The sequence below is a fragment of the Ixodes scapularis genome, unplaced genomic scaffold (genome assembly GCF_016920785.2).
Source record: "Ixodes scapularis isolate PalLabHiFi unplaced genomic scaffold, ASM1692078v2 PGA_scaffold2__306_contigs__length_199485367, whole genome shotgun sequence".
Classification (NCBI taxonomy): domain Eukaryota; kingdom Metazoa; phylum Arthropoda; class Arachnida; order Ixodida; family Ixodidae; genus Ixodes; species Ixodes scapularis.
Window position 1 is genome coordinate 190,889,944 of NW_024609857.1, and position 19,530 is coordinate 190,909,473.

Genomic DNA, 19,530 nt, shown 5'->3' on the forward strand with positions numbered 1-19,530 from the left:
CCAGCCACTGCAAAACGTGAATTATACTCTCAACTCGTCATGCCAAAGCTACTAAATTCCTATGTTCGGTGATGTGTTTGCAGGCACCACAATCGTTGAAACCAACTCACATTTCCTGATTATACAGATGTAACATGAAAATTCTTCCCATCTCACCCACCGTAAAAGCCCGTTGCAGAAGAATTTTGACGAAGAACCAGATCATTTTTGACCGATATCCGATTTGTAATTTATTTTCAAATACTTCGGAAATATTATTCAGTTTAAACGCCTTTAGAACGAAGGATGCTGCTGCTTTTTTAGCCCAGTGATTCTAACTTGTGAAATAAAAAAGGTCTTCAAGATGCTGACACTCCTCCCCTTTTTGTATAACTACGTCAAGGCCGCTATAGTTTCCACACTAGTAACCACTCTCAGACGTTGTGTGTGAACAGACGTATTTCAAGAGTAACCACCGGATGTCTGCGCTTTAATAACGGCTTACAAAATCACCGACGCCAAATGCTCACGTCATTTTATTTCTTTTTAGGGGGGGGGGGGGGGGGGGGGGGGGGGGGAAGGTAAAAAGTATAAAGGTTTTTTTGTTTTTTTTTGTATGGAGTGCATTTAAACATTACCAAGATGGGCAGCTTGCATTAAAGACGTTGCTCTCACTTTACTCCTGTCTTGATCGCACGACCGACCAGTTCGTTTTATTGTAACACAAAATAGATTTTACCTGCCGATTTTCATGGAGTTCTGTGACGTTTGGCTGTAGCGGCCGGCTGTAATAACCAGCTGTAACGGAAAAACGGAACCGAAAAGCGTTACGCCCCTAGGGGACCATATAAAAACACTTCAATCGCCCGGCAGGAATTTAACTCACCACCTAGAGGTTCCAAGCCAAGTGCTTTGCCGACCGATCTATCCAAACTCAGTAAGAGGTCCGAGCTTGCAAAAGCGACGTTACTGGGGCGTCAGAAATGAGACTGAATCTTCGTTAGGCGCTGCCTTCAGATACCCATCTCCTCTTCCCTAGAAGGTCTATCGCACATTATGTGCTAACCAGTTTTTGTCAGCATGATCTATCTTGTATACCTTTTATTTGAAAGCCCAAGTTCATCTAGAAGCTGTTTATTATGCGACCACACGTTTGGAAGTTTCAAGCTGAATGTATTTTTATGGCGGAGCTATTAAGGGCCAGTTTCCCCAGTATCGTGTCCGTCAGCAAACAAATGATGACACCAAACCAAAAGACCAAACTCTGGACAGCTACCGCCATCTATGAGCGACGGCGGCAACCTCTCCAGCCTTTCCACTCTGGCTTGCCGACTTGCGGCCGGCCATTACTTCATTCCCACCATAGTACAGCTTCGCTGGTCTTCCTTCTTCACCAGATCTCGAAAGGCTGAAATGTTTTCTCATTGCAACGAACTTTATTTACGAAGTAGATGCAACGGGTGACGAACATAAGGAAGTTATGTTCGTCACCCGTTACCAAGTGTAAACTACAAAAAAAAAATATTTTAGGGATTTTCGGTTTATGGCGATATTCTATTCAAAGCAACTGATTTCTATTAGTGGCGCGAAGCATGTTCTCGCTTCTCTACAGGGTGTTCTCGATCGTTTTGTAAGCGTAAACAAAATCGTGTATATAAACCAATAAACGGAATGCGTAGAAAGGTGTTTTTTTTTTAAAAGGTATCTTTAGGTGGTGCATTTTTCGTACTCAAGACTTATGAGCCTGGGTTCCATGAAAACAATTTAGCCCAAAAGAGCTGTCTTTTTTTTTTTTTTTTTTTTCTACAAACAGGTAGAAAAACAGTTTAAGCCGTCAGGTTGACGCAGCTGCTATACTCACAGGTGGCGCAACATAATCAGAAGCGTGAAGGCTTCTTTGAGATGAACATTCAAAAGGACATATCCAACAGATCCGAGCGTGTGTGGCGCCATCTATTAGTCGCACCGTCAGCCAGACGATATTTGTCGTTTTCGTCTCTGCACATAAAGAAAGGAAGAAGAAAAAGTGTTTTTCATCTTTCATTTTCTTTTGATTCGAACCTACAAACATAAAACTTCAGTACGATAAATGCACCACCTTCGTTATAGGGGTACTCCAGCGTTTTCTTCATGGTCACGTATTTGCCCGTAAATTAGCTAAACACACAAACAAACATCGCTGAAATAGTAGTATCCCAAATATAGAGTCGTAATAATGTTTTTCTCCAAGTTATCAAATTTACAATTTTGGTCTTCATCGTTGTTACTGGAACTGAAAGTCTCTATGGCACAAACAGAAAAGCGACGCCAACGGCGGGCAGGGGTTCACTTCTTGGGCTGTGGGATGTGTTCCCAGCTGACCACAAGCAGTTCCATGGCGTCAAATGGATGCTTTGGAAGTTCGCTCCAGGTCCCGCAAGGCAACACGACACAAATACTCGGCATAGTTTCTTTTCAGACTGCCTGCTCGACTGGCGAGCCCGCCCGCCTCTGACGTCATGACACTGAAAAGCGCGGGTGTATTTGAATGTTGGTTTTGTCATCATTTTTATTTGCCGATATCGCAATAACTATTCTGAATTTCGCGAGATTAAATGGCATGCTCGAGAGAATAAAGCCACAAGGAAATAGCGTCACTCACTCGGTCGTCTGCGAACGTGGCCATGCTTCACTACTGCAAGATTATTTTCTTTTCTGTTTTTTTTTTTTTTTTGCTTTTGTTTTATTATTTTTTTTACAGAAAGAGGGCTCTTGAGATTTCACACGGTAAAACTGACCTGGCTGCTCAACGCACTTTCGGTAAAGGTTCGAGTTTTTTGCGCGCAGGTACCGATTTTTCCGGCTCGTTTTAGTGCGGAATGGTCCTCTTATGGCACCTTCATACACATATACGGTTCTTTCTTAACGCTTAAGCAGCGTTTGAGGACGTCCTGTGGAAGAAACGCATTGCGACTCACCACGAGGCGCGAAGCACGAGGATGTTGCCCTCGAACAAAACCATAGACGGCAAATGCCTAACGTGATCATGAAACAATATATATATATATATATATATATATATATATATATATATATATAATATCCTATATGACGTTTGCAAGTGCGACTTCTGGGCGCCGCCATCCTGCTCCTGGTGTGGGTAAATCGTTTGATAGTCAAGCATCGCCGAGGCGTACCCACGGCCTCGGCGATAATTGGCTATCTGACGATCTACCCACACCAGCAACAAGATGGCGGCGTCCATTAAGGCCGTATACCCTGCAAACGTCTACGGTCCCCAATGGGTTAAGAACGGCAGGGCACGGCGAGTGCCAAGCGTATCTCATTGTCGCTTCGCAGTCAATAAAGCCATAAAAGGAATAGTCCATGACGAAAATAATCCCTGGAGAAGGGGAACAAGAGGGACAAAGGACAAACACAAATCTCCAAACACAGCTAGGTGTTTGGAGATTTGTGTTTGTCCTTTGTCCCTCTTGTTCCCCTTCTCCAGGGATTATTTTCGTCATTCTTGTCCAGCTCGCTTGCACCTTTGCATTTAATTGCATTATAATAATAGTCCATGACGTGGCTTGCATTTAGTCCTGCGAAGCCACTGGCAGAATAAGAACGGCAGATCTTCCGAACGCCCCCAGCACGCGCTCTGTGCCTTCCGCCGTGCTGTGGCTGCGGGTGCGTCCTCCTGGGGCGTTAGACGCGCTGATGTCGACGGTAGCAAAAAGGTATTTTGTAGGAAGTTCGCGCCGAAGGCTGTGGAAGTCTTCCCTGTCTCTCTCGCCTTGTCGGTGATTATGGTGAATGCATTCAGCCATGGTATTCGTTTTCTCAACGAAACCCTTTCCCTCATTGATTTGCCCGTCGTTTTCTCTGCCACCTTTCTTTCCTGGCCGCTTCCGTGGATGCGCCACACCTCCGGTACCCTGGGCGACCCTCGACTGGCGCAGACCATCTGCACGATGGCCCCGTTCCCGTTCCCCCAGCTGACGGAGCTGCGCGACCGCTACACCTACAACATCCGGCCGCTGCCTTCTTCCTCCCTGCCTCGACACGGACTGCGGCTCTTCTTCGGCGACGACGACGACAACGACGCCGACAGCGACCACCAGGTGGTCGTGGCCGCGGCGTGGTGCATCTCGAACGCCTTCCTCGTCAACAAGAACAGGGGTGAGTCTTGCGGGCCGCTCCCAGTAATTTTTCGAGACTTTTGCAATAGGGGACCGCTTGAGGCACCCCTATACTGACTGGGGCGTCGCACCGCGCGTGCGAGGACGTTCTGCGCATGCATGGTGTGACGCCCCGAGCTGTTTGGGGGCCCCCTCCCAAGGCCCCCTAGTCGAAAACTGCCTCGTGGAATAGGGGCCTTTGTCGGGGCTCCCGTGACACATTTTCGTGGAATAAACCGAAAATGACGCGATGACCATTGAGCGGCTGTCGTTACTGACAGTCTAAGAAAAGCGGTGCTTGTCATCCTCACGCTTTCCGTTCTTTGGCGTGCTTATCTGTTCATGTTGCGATCTCTGCGGAGCGATCTCTGCGGAGCTCGAGACTCACCGCGACCTGCTTTTCTTCGGCTGTCCCTGACTGTACAATGCTCCTCTGAACAGGTTTTGCTGCTCGTTACCGGCTTCTTTCATCCACAGCATTCGGTACTTCTTCAATCTTAGCCAGTGGGATGTTTTCTCTTTTTGTCTCTCCTCCCCCAACATAAATGTTTATTTTCTCTTTTTTTTTCGCTTTGGTAATTTATTTTCTACTAATCTGTATATTCCTACTAATCTCTGTACCACACATATTTCTTCTTTTTTTTTCTTGTTTCATTGCTCATTTGTTTTCTTTTCTTTTTTTTTCTTTTTTTTTTTTTGGAAAAGGGGGGGGGGGGGCGGCCTGAAGGAGTTATCCAGTTCTTTGCTGAAGAGCGAAATTTGTAGCAGAATGAGATATCTGACTTGGCTTTCAACTTGGTTTAAGAATTTCGCGTACATTTTAGCTAAAATTCCGTGTTTTCGGAATTTATATTTTATTAAATTCGGAGACTGTTTTTCTGAGTTTATATGTCACTGAAAATTCAAAGTTCATCGTATTTTTATATATATATATTTTTTTTTTTTCAATCTTAAAGTTTGGAGTATAATGTTACAGTTCTCACGTTTTCAAAATTAAAAATAAAAATACATACTCTCCGGACACACACGTATATTAAATTCATTTAGAACTCACCTGTCGCATATGGTGTCTGCAGGTGCATCTAGCATTGGGGCCCTTGCCATTGTCAATACTAACTGTACCACGACCATTCTTGCAAAGAAGCATTGCCTCATTTAGCATCAATCATTTAAAACAACTTAACACCTGAACGTAGTCAATGGGAAGGTCCAGCTGCCCTGCCCTCTTCTATGAAATCTTTAGCTTCATAGCTTTCACTCTTATAAAAACGCAAGCCCTTCTCCCTCTGAGAAAGCCAAACAGTGTGCTCTAAACTAGAAACCGGAACAAAAGCTTTGGTCGTGGTCCAGAAATACCCGTTTGTTCTGGACGAATTTCGGCGAGATAAACGCTAAACTCTCTTTTCCCAATAGTATAAAATTTCGAAGGAAACTGAAGTAGTCTTTCCTCAGGAGCACAGACCCTGTACTCTCACGTAAATTATTCCACAGCCTCCTCTATAGTGACAAAGCCTGGCAGATCGCCATGAGACACGACCGCCGAAAGTGAAAAGGTAGAGCGGCAGACAACGGATGAGAGCAGAGTCATGTAACGGGCGCCCCGCTGCGGCGAGACGCCGAAACATACTTCTCCCGAGCGATGGAATGTCCGCTCGTGCTCCTCGCGTTCCTCGCGCGTCCTCGCCGCTGCAAAAAGACTCAGCGCTCACTACCAGCTTCCCCGAGAATCGCTTTGTGCTACCAGATTCTCGCGCTATAAATTCGCGACGGGGCGCCCTATGGCTTCGTCGTCGAACTGCCAGGCTTTGTGAGTATAGAAGAGGCTATGCTTATTCGTAAAACAGCTTCTTTTCTGCTATTTATTATCATTATGAATATTAATATTATTATTATTATCATTGTTGTTGTTGTTGCTGTTGTTGTTGCTGTTGCTGGTGTTGTTGCTGTTGTTGTTTTGCCTTGTTTTGTCATTGTGATTTCGAAATTATGAGTGTTTCGGATAAATCCAAATTAACGAAACTTTTAGCGACAAATGTTTTCAGAATATTTTTTTCTGATTTATTTGCAAACGGGGAACCCTAATTATAGACGCTTTAAAACACGCTCCACACTCAGCCGCCATAGCCGACCTTCTCTTGTCTTACCGAGATACCGAGCCACTGAAGCGGGTGTTGACGAGCCTCCACAAAAGGCCTGTGCTGGGGAGAAGGACACAGTAGCACCTAAAGTGTCAATAATCTGTCCGGTTGTGGCAGCAATGAAGTGAAGTGAACGGATTACGAGGAAACTAAAACTGAAGGTCGGTTATGGCGGCGCCCATGCACAGCTGCCTGAAAGCGTCTACTATAGCATTGCGCCATCACCTAGCACTATCACGCAGCAAGCGTCTCGTGAAAACCGCTTGCTCGAATTCGTGCCACTTGCTGCCGTGCTTTGGCTGCCCTGTCCCTGCAGTAGTCGAGCCTGATTTTAGATAGGTCTACCTTTGCGACCGTTGTATATCCGCCGCGGTAAACCGCAGGTCAGGGGAACACCCAAGCGACGTCACCGAACCCCATAGACCCCAGCCGCATGACCCTGGACATCTCGACACTCAAGAGGCAGTACTCCAAGCTCAGGCAGCGCCAGAAGCAGGCGCACATAATCCTGACCGGTGAGTTCGAGCGATACCACATAGAAGGCAAGGCCTGTTGCTCAGGACGCCATTGTTAGTTTGCTCGAAGAGCCCCAAGCGGCAAACAAGCCGAAGCAAAGCGCCAGGCGCGTTGATCTTGCCGTCGTCTTGCGTGCTTGCGCCGCGTTCGTTGTCAGACGCTGCGAGACGCCCTGGGACGTAGGCTTTGTGTTGTAGGCGGGTTCCATTGTTTTCACTCTGTGGAATGACTAGTTCACTATGCTCGTTTTGCTCACCAAATATCGTTTGGACGTTTAACCTCGCAGCGTAAGGAAGGACGAGAGAACGCACAAATATTAAGATCCAGACACAGCTGAATTTTATTTCGCAGTCACACCCCGAGGTCAACTATACAACAAAACAAAAAAGACGCGCACGACCAAAAGTCGCCGGGTACTTTAACTTAGCATTTATCGTGAGGCTAGGCACCTTTCCTTTCACAGCATCTAGCCCCAAGCGTAACGAACTAACACTTCTAAAAGAAATCGGGCAGGTTTGCGTCCTAGTCGTTTGACTGTCACGGTGAACTTTAAGAGCCTTCAGGCACGCATATTCATGGCATTGCCGTTCGCAATCGGGAATAGAGATATGCGTATAGAACACTACCCTCTACGCATCTCTCGGATCCAGTAAGCGTCCCATTATACAAGCGCCAGGAGCGGGCCTATAATATGTTGAATTACCAAACGTTCGCAATCTTGACTTGGAGTGTGTCATATGAGAGGTGTCATACCGGTTCTTTAGGGAGGTTACGCTACGTATGTGGTATTTTAATTTAAAAAGTTTCATTGTATTTCAGTTTAGTCTCCTACCTTGTGTTGATAATATAGTACGCAAACTTCCTGAAATTAGTCATAAACGTGTACTTCGTGTGTTTATATTTTTAATTTGTGAATAGAGCGTATGATGAACCTTAGTAAAATTGAATGCACGAGACAATTACAAGCAGCAAAAGTGGTCAATAATGGGTTCTTTAGTATACAAAACGGTCCTGCTTTAAGAAAGAGAAATTGCCCAGACATTAAAAACTTTTGTATTTGTTAGGGTATGCACTTTTCACACGCGCGCCACCATTTTTTGTTATTAACTTATTTTTATTCGGGTAAACCTTTTGTCCCGATACCGTTCTTCAAATTAAAGTAACTAAATATGTGCACCTTACCTTGTCGTTCAGGTAGTCTGCAAGGACCTCCAGCACTGCATCCTCCCAGAGCGCCACCCGTCGTACCTGTCAATCATCTCCTGGCGGGGCAGAAGCCTATCGTGCGGAAAAGCAGGCCTCCTCCTCCCACGCTCGCTGTCCCAACAGCCCGAGCCCCTCGCGTCAAAGTCACACCGAGCGCCGGCGAGACGCTGTCCTGGGAACAGGCTAAGAAACTGAGGTCATCGGACGTCGACGACAGCTCCAGTTACGACAGTTCGTCAACAGAACTCTGCGACGACTTCCATAGCGTGAGGTCGTCCTCTCCCGAGGAAGTCTCCAAGGGCGGCCAGACCTCCCCCCTGCCCCAAGAACCTTCGTGGGAAGAGCAGGGCGGTTCGTCGTCGTCCGACGAAGAGGAAAATTGGAGTAAGAGACCTAAGCGTCACGATGACTCCTCCAACGTGGACGCGGTGTCTAACAGGGAATCAAGTGGGACACCAAACCTGGCGCATGGCGAGTCACCTGAAAAAACACCTGGCATGTCACCTAACAACACGCCCAGCAGGTCGCCGACCAAGAGCTCCAGCAGAACACACATGAAGCAATTACGCAAGGTGTCTTCGTTGTCGACCTCTGAACCGAAAGGTCGGAACGTGGAATTCGGCGACCTTCGTACTTCTAGTCAGGGACCATCAGCGATATCCGGTCTGCCAGTTGACGACGCCGACTCTGACAAACAAGACGAAGAAACTGACACTGACGATTGCCAGAAGAGTCTGTCGTCTGAAGAAGGCTTTTGCAAGCCCGCGCTAGAAGGGCGTTTGCAACCGCCCAGAGACGGAATGGAGAGGGAAGGCGTTAAAAGTCGCACTTCTAATTCTAGGGAAAATCCCTACAAGACGCTTCCAGACAAACCTATTTCAAGTGCCAGTAAGCAAAGCTCCGTCACGTTGTCAGAAGAATCAAGTTCGAAGTCGTCAAGAGAGCAAAACGAGGCGACTTTGAGTGTTGCCAAACAGGATGCAGTGCCCAAAAAAGACACCCAGGTCCTGTCCGCGGCTCAACCGCAAGATCTACCTTCCCAGAAGCGTGACAATGCAACAAAAACAAAAGAAAACGCTCGAACGCTCTCTGAAGACGAGTTTAAGAGGTTGTCTCTTAAGTACAGTCAAACGGCCCTGCTGGAAAGACAGGCGCTGCGATCTTTGTCAAAGGTTTCAAGCAGGGCATCGTCGGAAGAGCTAGCTTCTCAGCGATCCTCTTTTAATTCCGACCAGTCGACATCCGAAGACAGTGAAAGAAAGTCTTCGGGCGAGACGCCCCGGAGGTGGTCACCGAGGCGCAGCAACAGAGCGAACAGAATGGCAACAGAAGAAGTCGGGCAGCGACCGTTCGAGAGAAACGAGGCGCATCAAACCGTGTCTAGGACCGACCAACTACCAGAGCAAGACGCTGGATGTAGGCCTTCGTTACAAGACCACCATCGGAAGTGGCCCGACACGAGCGAGAGCAGGAACACGTCAGAAGACGTTAGTTGGCAATCTGTGGACGCTGATGTCCAGTTGTCTTCCTTAACCTCTCTCTCGGAGGACGCCCACCTCTGCGTGGACTCTTCTGTGGTTCAAGCTGAGCAAGATGATGGAACGATCCCGATAGCCTCAAGCAGGGAGTCGCTGAACGGCAAGCTACACCGGTACGACTCCTCAACTTCAGAAGACAGCAGTTCAATGTTGTCGGACAGCAAGCATATGCCGTCTTTCATGTCCGACTCTCTGATGAAGCAAGACAAACCTCCATTATCCGAAGCTGAGTTTCAGCGACTTCACGCGAAATTCAGCAGATCGATTTCGTCAGGCAGTGAAACCAAGCCATCGATGAAGCGGTCTCAAAGGTCCTATTTTCGGAATGGGGATAGAGTCTCGTCGGGAGACCTCAAGGCATCGGCGTACGAAGAGGGTCCCACGACAACGCCCCTTGGGACTAACTCAGACACGACGACGGCAGAGAACAGCGGCGACGGTAGCATGTCCGAAGAATTGTCCGAGAAGAAACATTCACCCGCCAGAACGAGCTCTGATACAACGCCAGGAGGGTCACCGGTGGACAACAGCCGATCGCCGGCGTCACCCGCCACATCATCCCCGACATCCACCCCATCGTCGCCACTAAAGTCGCCCACGAAATCGACGCCCAAATTCGACGCTGCCAAGTTCCTCGAAAGTCTCGTCTACGGGACGTCGACGGTCAAGTTGGACGGTCCGGTCAACGACCAAAGCGACGGCAGGCATCCTCCGGCGAGAACCCAGATGCCCGCAGCGCGGTCCATGAGCTCAGACGCGTCGATCGTTAACTCGAGCCAAAGCACTGCCTTAAAGAGCTCCCGGAACTCGGCGAATCATAGCGGCAGCATGGACGGAGCCGCTACTATGCCTGCGTGGTTCCGGAGACAGCGGGTATCTTCCGGAGACCTGGGCGGGCTGGCAAGCCCTCCCGGTTCCCCTCGGAGATCTATGGGCGAGAGCTTCAACCCTTTTCCGACGGTACGTCGTCCCTCGCTGACCAGCTACGCCAGCGAGGTGGGCATCAAGTTGGGGCTCTACTCTTCGCATGACAAGGCGCCCATGGCGTCGGCCTCTAACGGCTCGAAGTCCTCTTCAGTGAAGAGATAACCTATGCCTGGCGGAAGGCAAGGCAACCACACGCAGGTAGTATCCACTTCTTCTTCAGTTCCCCTTTTACGTGTCGACTTGGCGGTCGTAGCAGAAAAGACGCGTTACTACAGCCAATTAAGTTCTACAAGTTTGTAATCAAGGTATGGGCAAGCTAAACACAGCAAACAGGATTCAGCTTTCTTGCTCGTAGGAACGTTCCCACTCACTTGTTCCACGCACATACAACTTCACACAGAAAAGCACAATAATGGGGCACGGAAACGAAATGACGTGAACGCGAACTCTCTAACTCTCGCTTCAAAATTGGCCAGCAAGAAGCGCAATTAATGCCATAGCCTCCTCTATAGTCACAAAGCCTGGTAGTTCGACGACGCAGCCATAAAGTGCCCGGTCGCAGATTTGGAGCGCGAGGATCTGGTAGCACAGAGCATTTCTCGGGGAGCCTGTAGTCAGTGCGTAGCTTTTGCAGCGGCGAGGACCCGAAACATGGTTTTGAAACCATCGCCTCCGAGATCCCGATGCGCGCGCTTCGGGATCTCGGAGGTAATGTTCGAACACGATGAGAAAAGAAGCGGTAGCGCGAGGAACGCGAGGAGCACGAGCCGACATTCCGTCGCTCGGGACAAGTGTGTTTTGGCGTCTCGCCGCAGTGGGGCGCCCGTAACATGCCTCTCCTAAAGCCCCTCTATAACACTGTACAGAGCCATATATGCAGAGAGTTTGGTCAATGGGAGGCGCGGGCAAAGTCAGGGCGTGCGGCAGACTAGGAAAGAGGGCTTGGCATGCTCTCTTGACCAACCAGAAGCCGAAAAAAATCCCCTAGCGGCGGTAGCCAGAAACAGTTGTGATCAAAGGTCTATGTTCGTACATGGTTTTAATAAGCGCGTAAAAGTGAAGTGTAGTAACTCTTTGTGGTTGAAAATGGGGTGCACGTGTTGTTTTGATCATGATCATGCAGAAAGATGTAAGAAACGAATGCGCCGCTCAACTCTGTTTTGCGCGAACAGTGTGTGACCGCTCGGAAGGCAGATTCCCGGCCCTCGGCGCTTGGCGTACGGATTATGTCGATCGTTCCGCTAGTCCCACTCTTCCACCATCATTTTGGATGAGCGTGATTGAAACATCACGTGTACCATATTTTCAGCCATTGAGAGTTACTCCAATGCAGTTATCAGGTTTGTTTCTCGCGACCACCGCCAGGGTATTATTTCCGGCTTCCGGTTGGTCACATTCGAGTTTCTGAAGACGCCCTGGAACACGCCCAGCCCGCTTTCGGCCAATGGCACCTCCTCATTTGTCTCCTATACTTCCCAACGAATGGCCAAACTCTCTACATATACGGCTCTGACACTGTACCCTCTATCCTGGGAAAATTGGAGCCATTCATTGTTGTGGAAATGCTCTAGACACGTGCCGCGCGCCACTTCTGGGAAGAACATGGCGTCTGAAATCCAGCTCAGTGCTAAGCTGTGCCGCCATGATCTTCCAAAAGGCTGCACGTTGCACGTGCCTCGTGCTTCGAGATACCTTGCGCTACTTTTGAAACATAAAGGGACTTCAGCCTCTCCTCTCATCCGTTGCCCTGCCGCTTTTTCACTTTCGGCGGCCGCGGCTCATGGCGATCTGCCAGGTTTTGTCAGTATAGAGGAGGTTATGGCAATGCGTATCGCGCTCGTGACGCCACGGGCCCCTGTGTGTTGTCAGGGCCTCAGGAACTCAGGACTCAACCAGCGACCGTTTAGAATCAGCCATTTAATCATCTGTCTCGAGCGCCCCTCCCTTTTCTTCATCGTCGTCTTTTCCAGCTCACGCCTCGCGATGACTATAGCTCCTAGCACATCTCCCCCTTTTAGCTAAGGGCTAAAGCGTACTATCCATGGGTTTGACTATTCGGCCACTTCGGGTCACAACGTGATCGGAATGTGGGGTCCCATAGGTCGGCTCTAGTGTTCTTTCCGCAATCGCATCTCGCGGTGGAAGGTCAGGTGATTTGGGCACTGTCGGAATCGGGACGAGATGAAATCGGTTCCGACTGAGGTTCCCTCCCTGTTTGTTGACGGAGTAGGACCTTGGAGTGTCCACCGACGACTGCACTATTCCAGTTTCGCGTCGATCGGTTATCCACACTCTATCCGCAGGCATCAAAGGTTGAAGCCGGCGGACACCGTGTCGTCGGTCATAGTTACGCTTCTGATTCATGATCCTACGTTCTTCCCAAAGATTGAGGGCTTCTTTATCTACCTGACTGGGCTGAAGAAGGGAGTCAGCCGTTGGTAGAGAAGTACGCAATCTCCGTCCCATCAACAACTCTGCTGGACTGTAGCCGTTACCCAACGGTGTCGAGCGGTAGGCTTGTAACGCGACGTAGCTGTCCCCAGTTTTCTTCAAACTACGTTTGATAATGCCTACAGCAACTTCCACAAAGCCATTACTTTGGGGGTAACGTGGGCTGGATGTTATGTGTTCAAAACCCCAACTTTCGGCGAACTTCTGGAACTCCGACCCTTGTATTTTTCGGAATTGTGGTCCGTTATCACTAAAGACTACTTAAGGTGCTCCATGTCTTGCAAAGAAAGACTTCAGGTGAGTTATTATTGTAGTCGCCGTCAGACTGCTGAGAAGTGCAATCTCTGGAAACCTTGAAAAGTAGTCGTTGACGAGGAGGTAGTCTTTTCCTTCCAAGTAAAACAGGTCCATTGCGACTTTTTGCCACGGTCGATCTGGAAACTTTGATGGAAGCAGTGGTTCGTGTCGGTTGTGTGTTTCTTGGATGGACTGTGTGCAGTGCGTACCACATCTTCCACTTGACGGGAAAGTCCAGGCCACCATACAGACTGTCGGGCACGCGCCCTACACTTGGTAATGCCTTGGTGTCCTTCGTGAAGTCTTTGTACGATGTCACTGCGCATTGACTGAGGAATAATAATTCGGGATCCTCTCATGAGGAGACCGTCTTGCGAAGCTATTTCTGACCTATGAGGCCAGTAATCCCTGCAGTCGGTTTGAACCCCATTCCGTGTCGGCCAGCCTTCTTCACTGTACTTGACCAGTGTCCTGCACGTGACATCTGCAACTTGCTTCTCTCGGATTTCTTTCAACCTATGGTCGGTTGCCGGCAAGCATGCTGTAAGTCCACTGACATACAGTGCAATTTGCTCCTGAAAGTCCCCTTGACCTGTCTCCTGTAGAGGCTTCCGAGAGAGAATATCGGCAGTAATCAAGGATTTTCCAGGAATGTGTCTCATGTCGTATGAGAATCGCATCATCCGAAGTTTCATCCTTTGAAGTCGTGGAGTGAGGTCCGCTAAGTTTTTTGACGAGAAAATTGGCACAAGGGGCTTGTGATCTGTTTCAATCAAGACGTGAAGTACGGTTATAAAATCTTGGAACCTTTCACATGCCCACACGACCCCCAGGCCTTCTTCGAAGCCTCTCATGATGCTCTTCTGGAGTGCTTCCGTAGATAAGGACGTCGTCCATGTTGCACAGGACCCCTTGCAGACCTTCGAGAAACTGTGTCATCTTTTTCTGGAAAAACTCCGGTGCTGATGTGATGCCGAAGGGCAATCTCCGGAACCTGAACCTTCCAAAAGGTGTTATGAAGGTCGTCATAGGTTGAGACTCTTCGGCTAGTTCAAACTGCCAAAATCCGGAGTTGGCATCAGTCTTATATTTCGCTCCAGCGAGTTGTCCCAGCACGTGTTCTTCAATTGGCAAAGGATGCACTTCTCTTTTCACGTATTTGTTTAGCTCGGTCTAATCTACGCAGATGCGCACGCCTCCATTTGATTTTGCGATTATAACCATCCCAGAGCACCACTCTGTTGGCTCTTCCACGGGTTCTATTACTTGCATCTTGACCATTTCCTCAAGCTTCTCCTTTGTCTTGCCTAGCAAGGGAATGGCTACTCTCCGAGGCGTCATCAGTGCAAACGGAACTGCGTCATCTCGTAGCTCAATTTTGCAAGCTTCTTTCACGTGTCCCAGCCCAGAAAAAAGTTTGGGAAACTTACTTTCCAGCTTGACGTCTCCAGTACGTAAAGTCGCAACATCGCAGACCTTTTGGACGATTCCCAGCTTCTCACTGGCATCTCTCGAAAGAAGAGCTTCATCCAAGTCGTTAACAACGTACAGGTTCGCTTTTGTCGACTTGGTTCTGTAGGTCATGTCCTTCGTGATCATTCCCAGCACGTCTAGTTCATGGCGACCGGGACCCTTTAGGATCTTCGTGGGCCTCTGCAGGGACGTCGCTGAAAAAGACGCTTTGTACGTCTCTGTCGGAATGACTGTCACGTCGGCGCCAGTGTCGACCTTGAAGACGATTGGCACCTCGCCAACTTGCACTGTCGCCGTCCACCGTTGACTGTTTTCGCATTCAATGAATCCAAGGAATGCAGTCTCTGTACTGGAAACTTGGTTCAGCGTTGCGGAGTTTCGGCCTTGGCGGGCGTAATGTCCAATTATGCGACATCTGTTGCAAATCGCCTTTCGTGCCGGACGCTGTTCTTTCGAATGCTGACTCTTGCCACAGCGTGAGCAGTGTCCAGTCGGTGCTTGAAACTGAGTAGAGTTGGGTACCGTCTTCTCGCCCACTCTTCCTCCACGATTGGCTTTTTTCGAAGGGGCCTTCTTCGATACGTAAAGGCGATCCACGTTGGTTCCACTGGACGTGTGAAGTCTGGTCTGTTGGTCTTTCACAACCTCAGACTGTCGCGTCATGTTTGTTGCTTTTTCAAGCGTCAAGTCTGGATCAAGCTGCAGTCTTTCAGAAAGCTTGTGATCTTTAAGACCCACCACTATCCTGTCTCGAATCATTTCGTCATGGAGCGTGCCGAAGTTGCAGAACTTGGCAAGCTTGTGCAGATCTGTTATGAACTCTTCGACGTTCTCTCCTTCTCTTTGACATCTCCGATGGAAAGTGGCTCGCTCATAAGCAACGTTCCGTCTCACGACAAAGTGGTTCTCAAAGGCTTGGAGCACGGCGCTGTAGTCTGTCATTTGCTGTTCAGGTAAACTGAGAGACAGCAGGATATCATCCGCTTTATCCCCCATGAAGTAGATGAGAGCATTCACCTGTTCTGTTCCTGGCTTCGCAGCGAGACCACTGACGACTCGAAATCGTTCGAAACGGCGTATCCACGAGGTCCATTCTTCTGGGTTTGCAAAGGTGTACGGCTCGGGGGGTTGACACAAGAAGCTGGACGTGGCCATTGCTTGCATAGCTCCTACTCCGGCGATATCGCCTTGGCGCACTTCTGACACCATGTGTTGTCAGGGCCTCAGGAACTCAGGACCCAACCAGCGTCCGTTTAGAATCAGCCATTTAATCATCTGTCTCGAGCGCCCCTCCCTTTTCTTCATCGTCGTCTTTTCTGGCTCACGCCTCGCGATGACTATAGCTCCTAGCACACCCTGCACGGCCAAGGGCACTGTAGTTGCGAGCGTTGCCGCTTGGTGAAGTCCACGCGGGGCAACCTTGCCTAGTAGTAATATCCGAGGACTATAAGCCCTATGGCCTATACACGTTTTCAAGCATGGCGTCGCGACTAGTGCAGGCTTGCAATTTCCCGTGCTTCCTCACATTAGCAAGAGGATGGCGGGGGCCACATTCCCTGTTCAAAGCGTGCGAGGGCGCGTTTATTGCTGTGTTTATGTGTTATGCACACACACTTTCTGTCTGGCCGTAATTTCGAGTGAGGGATGGCTGGACTGACTCGCCTATGAGTCAGTTCAGCCATCGTGTGGACTACGATCTGTTCGTAAACAATAGAAACGTCTATAAACGTCATACGCGGCCATGCCGGTATCTTATGTGCCAGGAGCGTTCGGCTCACCGTGTTAGTTTCACATTGCAGAAGTATAGTAGCTTGAGGAAACCAGTGAGCAGAAAAAGCCGCCAGTATCCAGCAATGGCAAGTCTTGCAAGCTATGTATACAAGGTATTCATTGGGTGCCGTATTTGACCGCGTTATTCACATTGCATCCGGGGAGGGGGGTTGAGGGAGGGAGTGGTATGGTTAGTTTGGCAGAGGTACCCGCATCCTCCAGTTAAGCTTTTATCTATCGTCTGCAAAGAACGGCGATAGATTGTGTTGAATGCACGTTGCGGAAGCACTGCGGAGGCTAACATATACAACATAGTCAACTCGATAGCATCATCCGTCAAGTCACATTCAGGACTAGGTAACTCCACGAGCAAGCCATACTGCCGCGAACTAGCGCTGCTTCTTGGAGGCCAGTGACGTGGCGGCATTCCAGCGGAACTTCACAGACCGCCACCAGACGCAATCTTGAAATTTGGTGGTTTGATTTAAAACTAGTTTTCTTGACTCTTCCACCGGCAGTCCGGAGTCTATACTACTTTTTCTGGATTGCAGCCGGCACAAGATAGACCACATCTAAGCAAAGAAACAAGTGGGAAAACTTTATTTCCGTTCCCCTTTAACCATCCAACTTTGCACTGAAAGGCTTTTGTACAAATCCCGACTTCACTGTCCCAGCTTGAAGCCCAGCCAACCCCTACATAAACTGACCAAGCAAAAGTCCTGACCTCCTTTCGTACAGTTCGATAACAGTCGTTTTTATTTTTTGTTGATCCCAAGTTTTAGCAGCTGAAAAGAGGACATATCGCAGCATGCGTAGCTTGAACCGAGGTGACTATAGTCGGTGACAAGTTAAGAATTCAGGGGAAGCTCCTAGCCAACTCTTTCCACTTTAGCAGAGCGAACGCTGGAGAGGATGCCGCCTCCTCGCCACCGTTCGCTCAATTACAGTGAAATAAGGTGGGAGGAGCTTCCCCTGAACTCTTGTCACCGACTATAGACCTTTCCAAAAATCACCTTCTGCGCACTACCATCTCTGTTTACTGGGTTGTGGAATGCCTTCTGAGCTTGCGCTGTCGCTCTGTTGTGCGGTACATCAGACGCTGCGCATACTTCCACAGCTCAATGACTCAGCATTTTTCGCCCGGGTGATAAGCGATGGAAAGGTCTGTAAGTAGTCATAAACCCGGAAACCGAAGTAGGGGAAGGGGTCGAAAAAGGAGTGACAGTTACAAGTAATCTTATTACTTACAAAAGGAATCAAATTACTCCTGTGATTTCTACGTAATAAAAGTTATCAAATGATTATATAATTACTCCCAAAAGTAATCAATTACAGGTAATTTGACTGCTCATTTGCTGCGTCACCTAAAAAAAAAAAGTATTCTCTGAGCAGTGTGGCTTGTGCGAGCGCGGCTGTCTGCTGTCACGGACTCAAAGGTGGCGATTTACCCAGAATGCACCGCTCGCGGGCCGCGCTTGAATATACCCGGTATACGCTCCCGAGAATATCAAAGGGAAACGGTGGCCGAGTGCGCTAGCGCGTTTAAGTTCGGAGCGTGAAGCGGAAGCTTGCGCTGGGAACCTCCTGGGTTCGATCCCCACCGCCCCCGCCCTTTTCGATCTGGGTGAGTTTCGTACCGGCGCGCGTTCATGTAATCACTACTGCGTGATGCATATTAGCGATTGTACTGCACTGGCAAAAAAATTTCTCATCTACGTGTCTAAGAGACTGGTCACCCGTTGAGGCGTACCAACATCAAGGCTGTATAAACATACAAAGCCATACAATTCTTCTAGACTGTCAATAAACGTGCCTGCATGAGTATTGATTTTGATAGACCGTGCGGTATTTTCCTTGCACGCAGGTCTGGCGACCCCGTCTTCGCAGATCGCGCTTCCTGTGCCCACGGCAGCTCCGTCAGCTGCACCAGCTATAGGCCTTTTGGAGATGCCAAAAATCCACATCCGAGACGGACACATCGAAGAGGTCGCGGACCACAAACAATTACCGGCTGGTCGAACAAATATGTCACCGACATTTTGCCTCGTATCTCGCCGCTGTACCCCGAGTCGTCTGCCTTTGTAGAAAATGGGTTTATGGTTAGGTTCGATTCATCCGTCGGAGTGGAGTGCCTCTGTCCGGAACCTCTTAGTCGCGGTCAATTGATACGACGGCGGTTGGGGGACGCTTCGTCGCTGCGCTGCGAGCAAACGCAATGCCGCGCGTGCTAATCGCGTCGTCACTATAGTGGCCCTAACTGCACCTCGTCTCACTCTACGATGAACTAGAGCCAAAGCTACGGGGCTGCCATGTCCAATCACAAGCCGGTTAGAAACCCCGTTACTTCGACGCTATGCCCGTCAGAACAATGTGTCACGTGATTTCTAGCTGGCTCGTGATTGGAGCCGGCGGTATCGGCGCCTTTGAGACATCGCCTGCGCAGTGTCGTATTTATCCTAACCTAGGCAACGTCATCTACGCTCACTGACAGCCTGAGAAACGAAGAAGGGCGTTGTAGCAACATCTAATCATCGCACCGCAGACAGATTGCATCATCGGCGAACAATAGCGCCAGAGAACGAAGCAAGAAGCCTAACGGCCCTAGTAGCACACTTAGTCCTGGGAACGTCTTTGGGACGAGGTTCCATGGACGTTCGCATGACATTTTGTGCTGCTTGGAAGGCCAAGCTCCCGCATTTTTTTTTTTTTTTTAAGACAACAGTGACCGTAGAAAACAAAACGCGAGATTACTCATCCATCCGCCGGAAATGCCGCCACAGTTTGCCCGACGTCGTACAAATGCGACGCCTCGAGTGAACAACCGTATGTTTGTCTAACAAAGGATTACGTAGATTTTTTTTTTTTTATTATTGGGGAGGGAAGTGATTTGATTAGTTCGGATCATTAAGATGATTTTCTCTTTGGTTGACCTTCGTGCGAACAAAGTTGGCGCCTCAACTTCCATGCAGAGTACACGAGGAGCCAATCTTCTTAAGCGAGAAGCACGAGTCGACGAACGCGTTGGAGCTCAAAAACATGATCTTCGTAGGGAGTCTCAGTATATGCGCGGCATAC

The 19,530-nt window shown here is 49.1% G+C and overlaps 1 protein-coding gene across 1 annotated transcript in view; it reads left to right on the forward strand.

Moving 5' to 3' along the window:
- Window positions 1–18,402, forward strand: part of LOC8026531 (flocculation protein FLO11) — an 80,405-nt gene extending 62,003 nt beyond the window's left edge. The window contains exons 8-11 of the mRNA XM_029976671.4: window positions 3,921–4,140; window positions 6,661–6,792; window positions 7,988–10,662; window positions 18,320–18,402. Of these exons, the coding sequence (XP_029832531.3) occupies window positions 3,921–4,140; window positions 6,661–6,792; window positions 7,988–10,626 (2,991 nt within the window). The 3' untranslated portion in view covers window positions 10,627–10,662; window positions 18,320–18,402. The remainder of the gene's footprint in view (window positions 1–3,920; window positions 4,141–6,660; window positions 6,793–7,987; window positions 10,663–18,319) is intronic.
- Window positions 18,403–19,530: the final 1,128 nt, after the last annotated feature.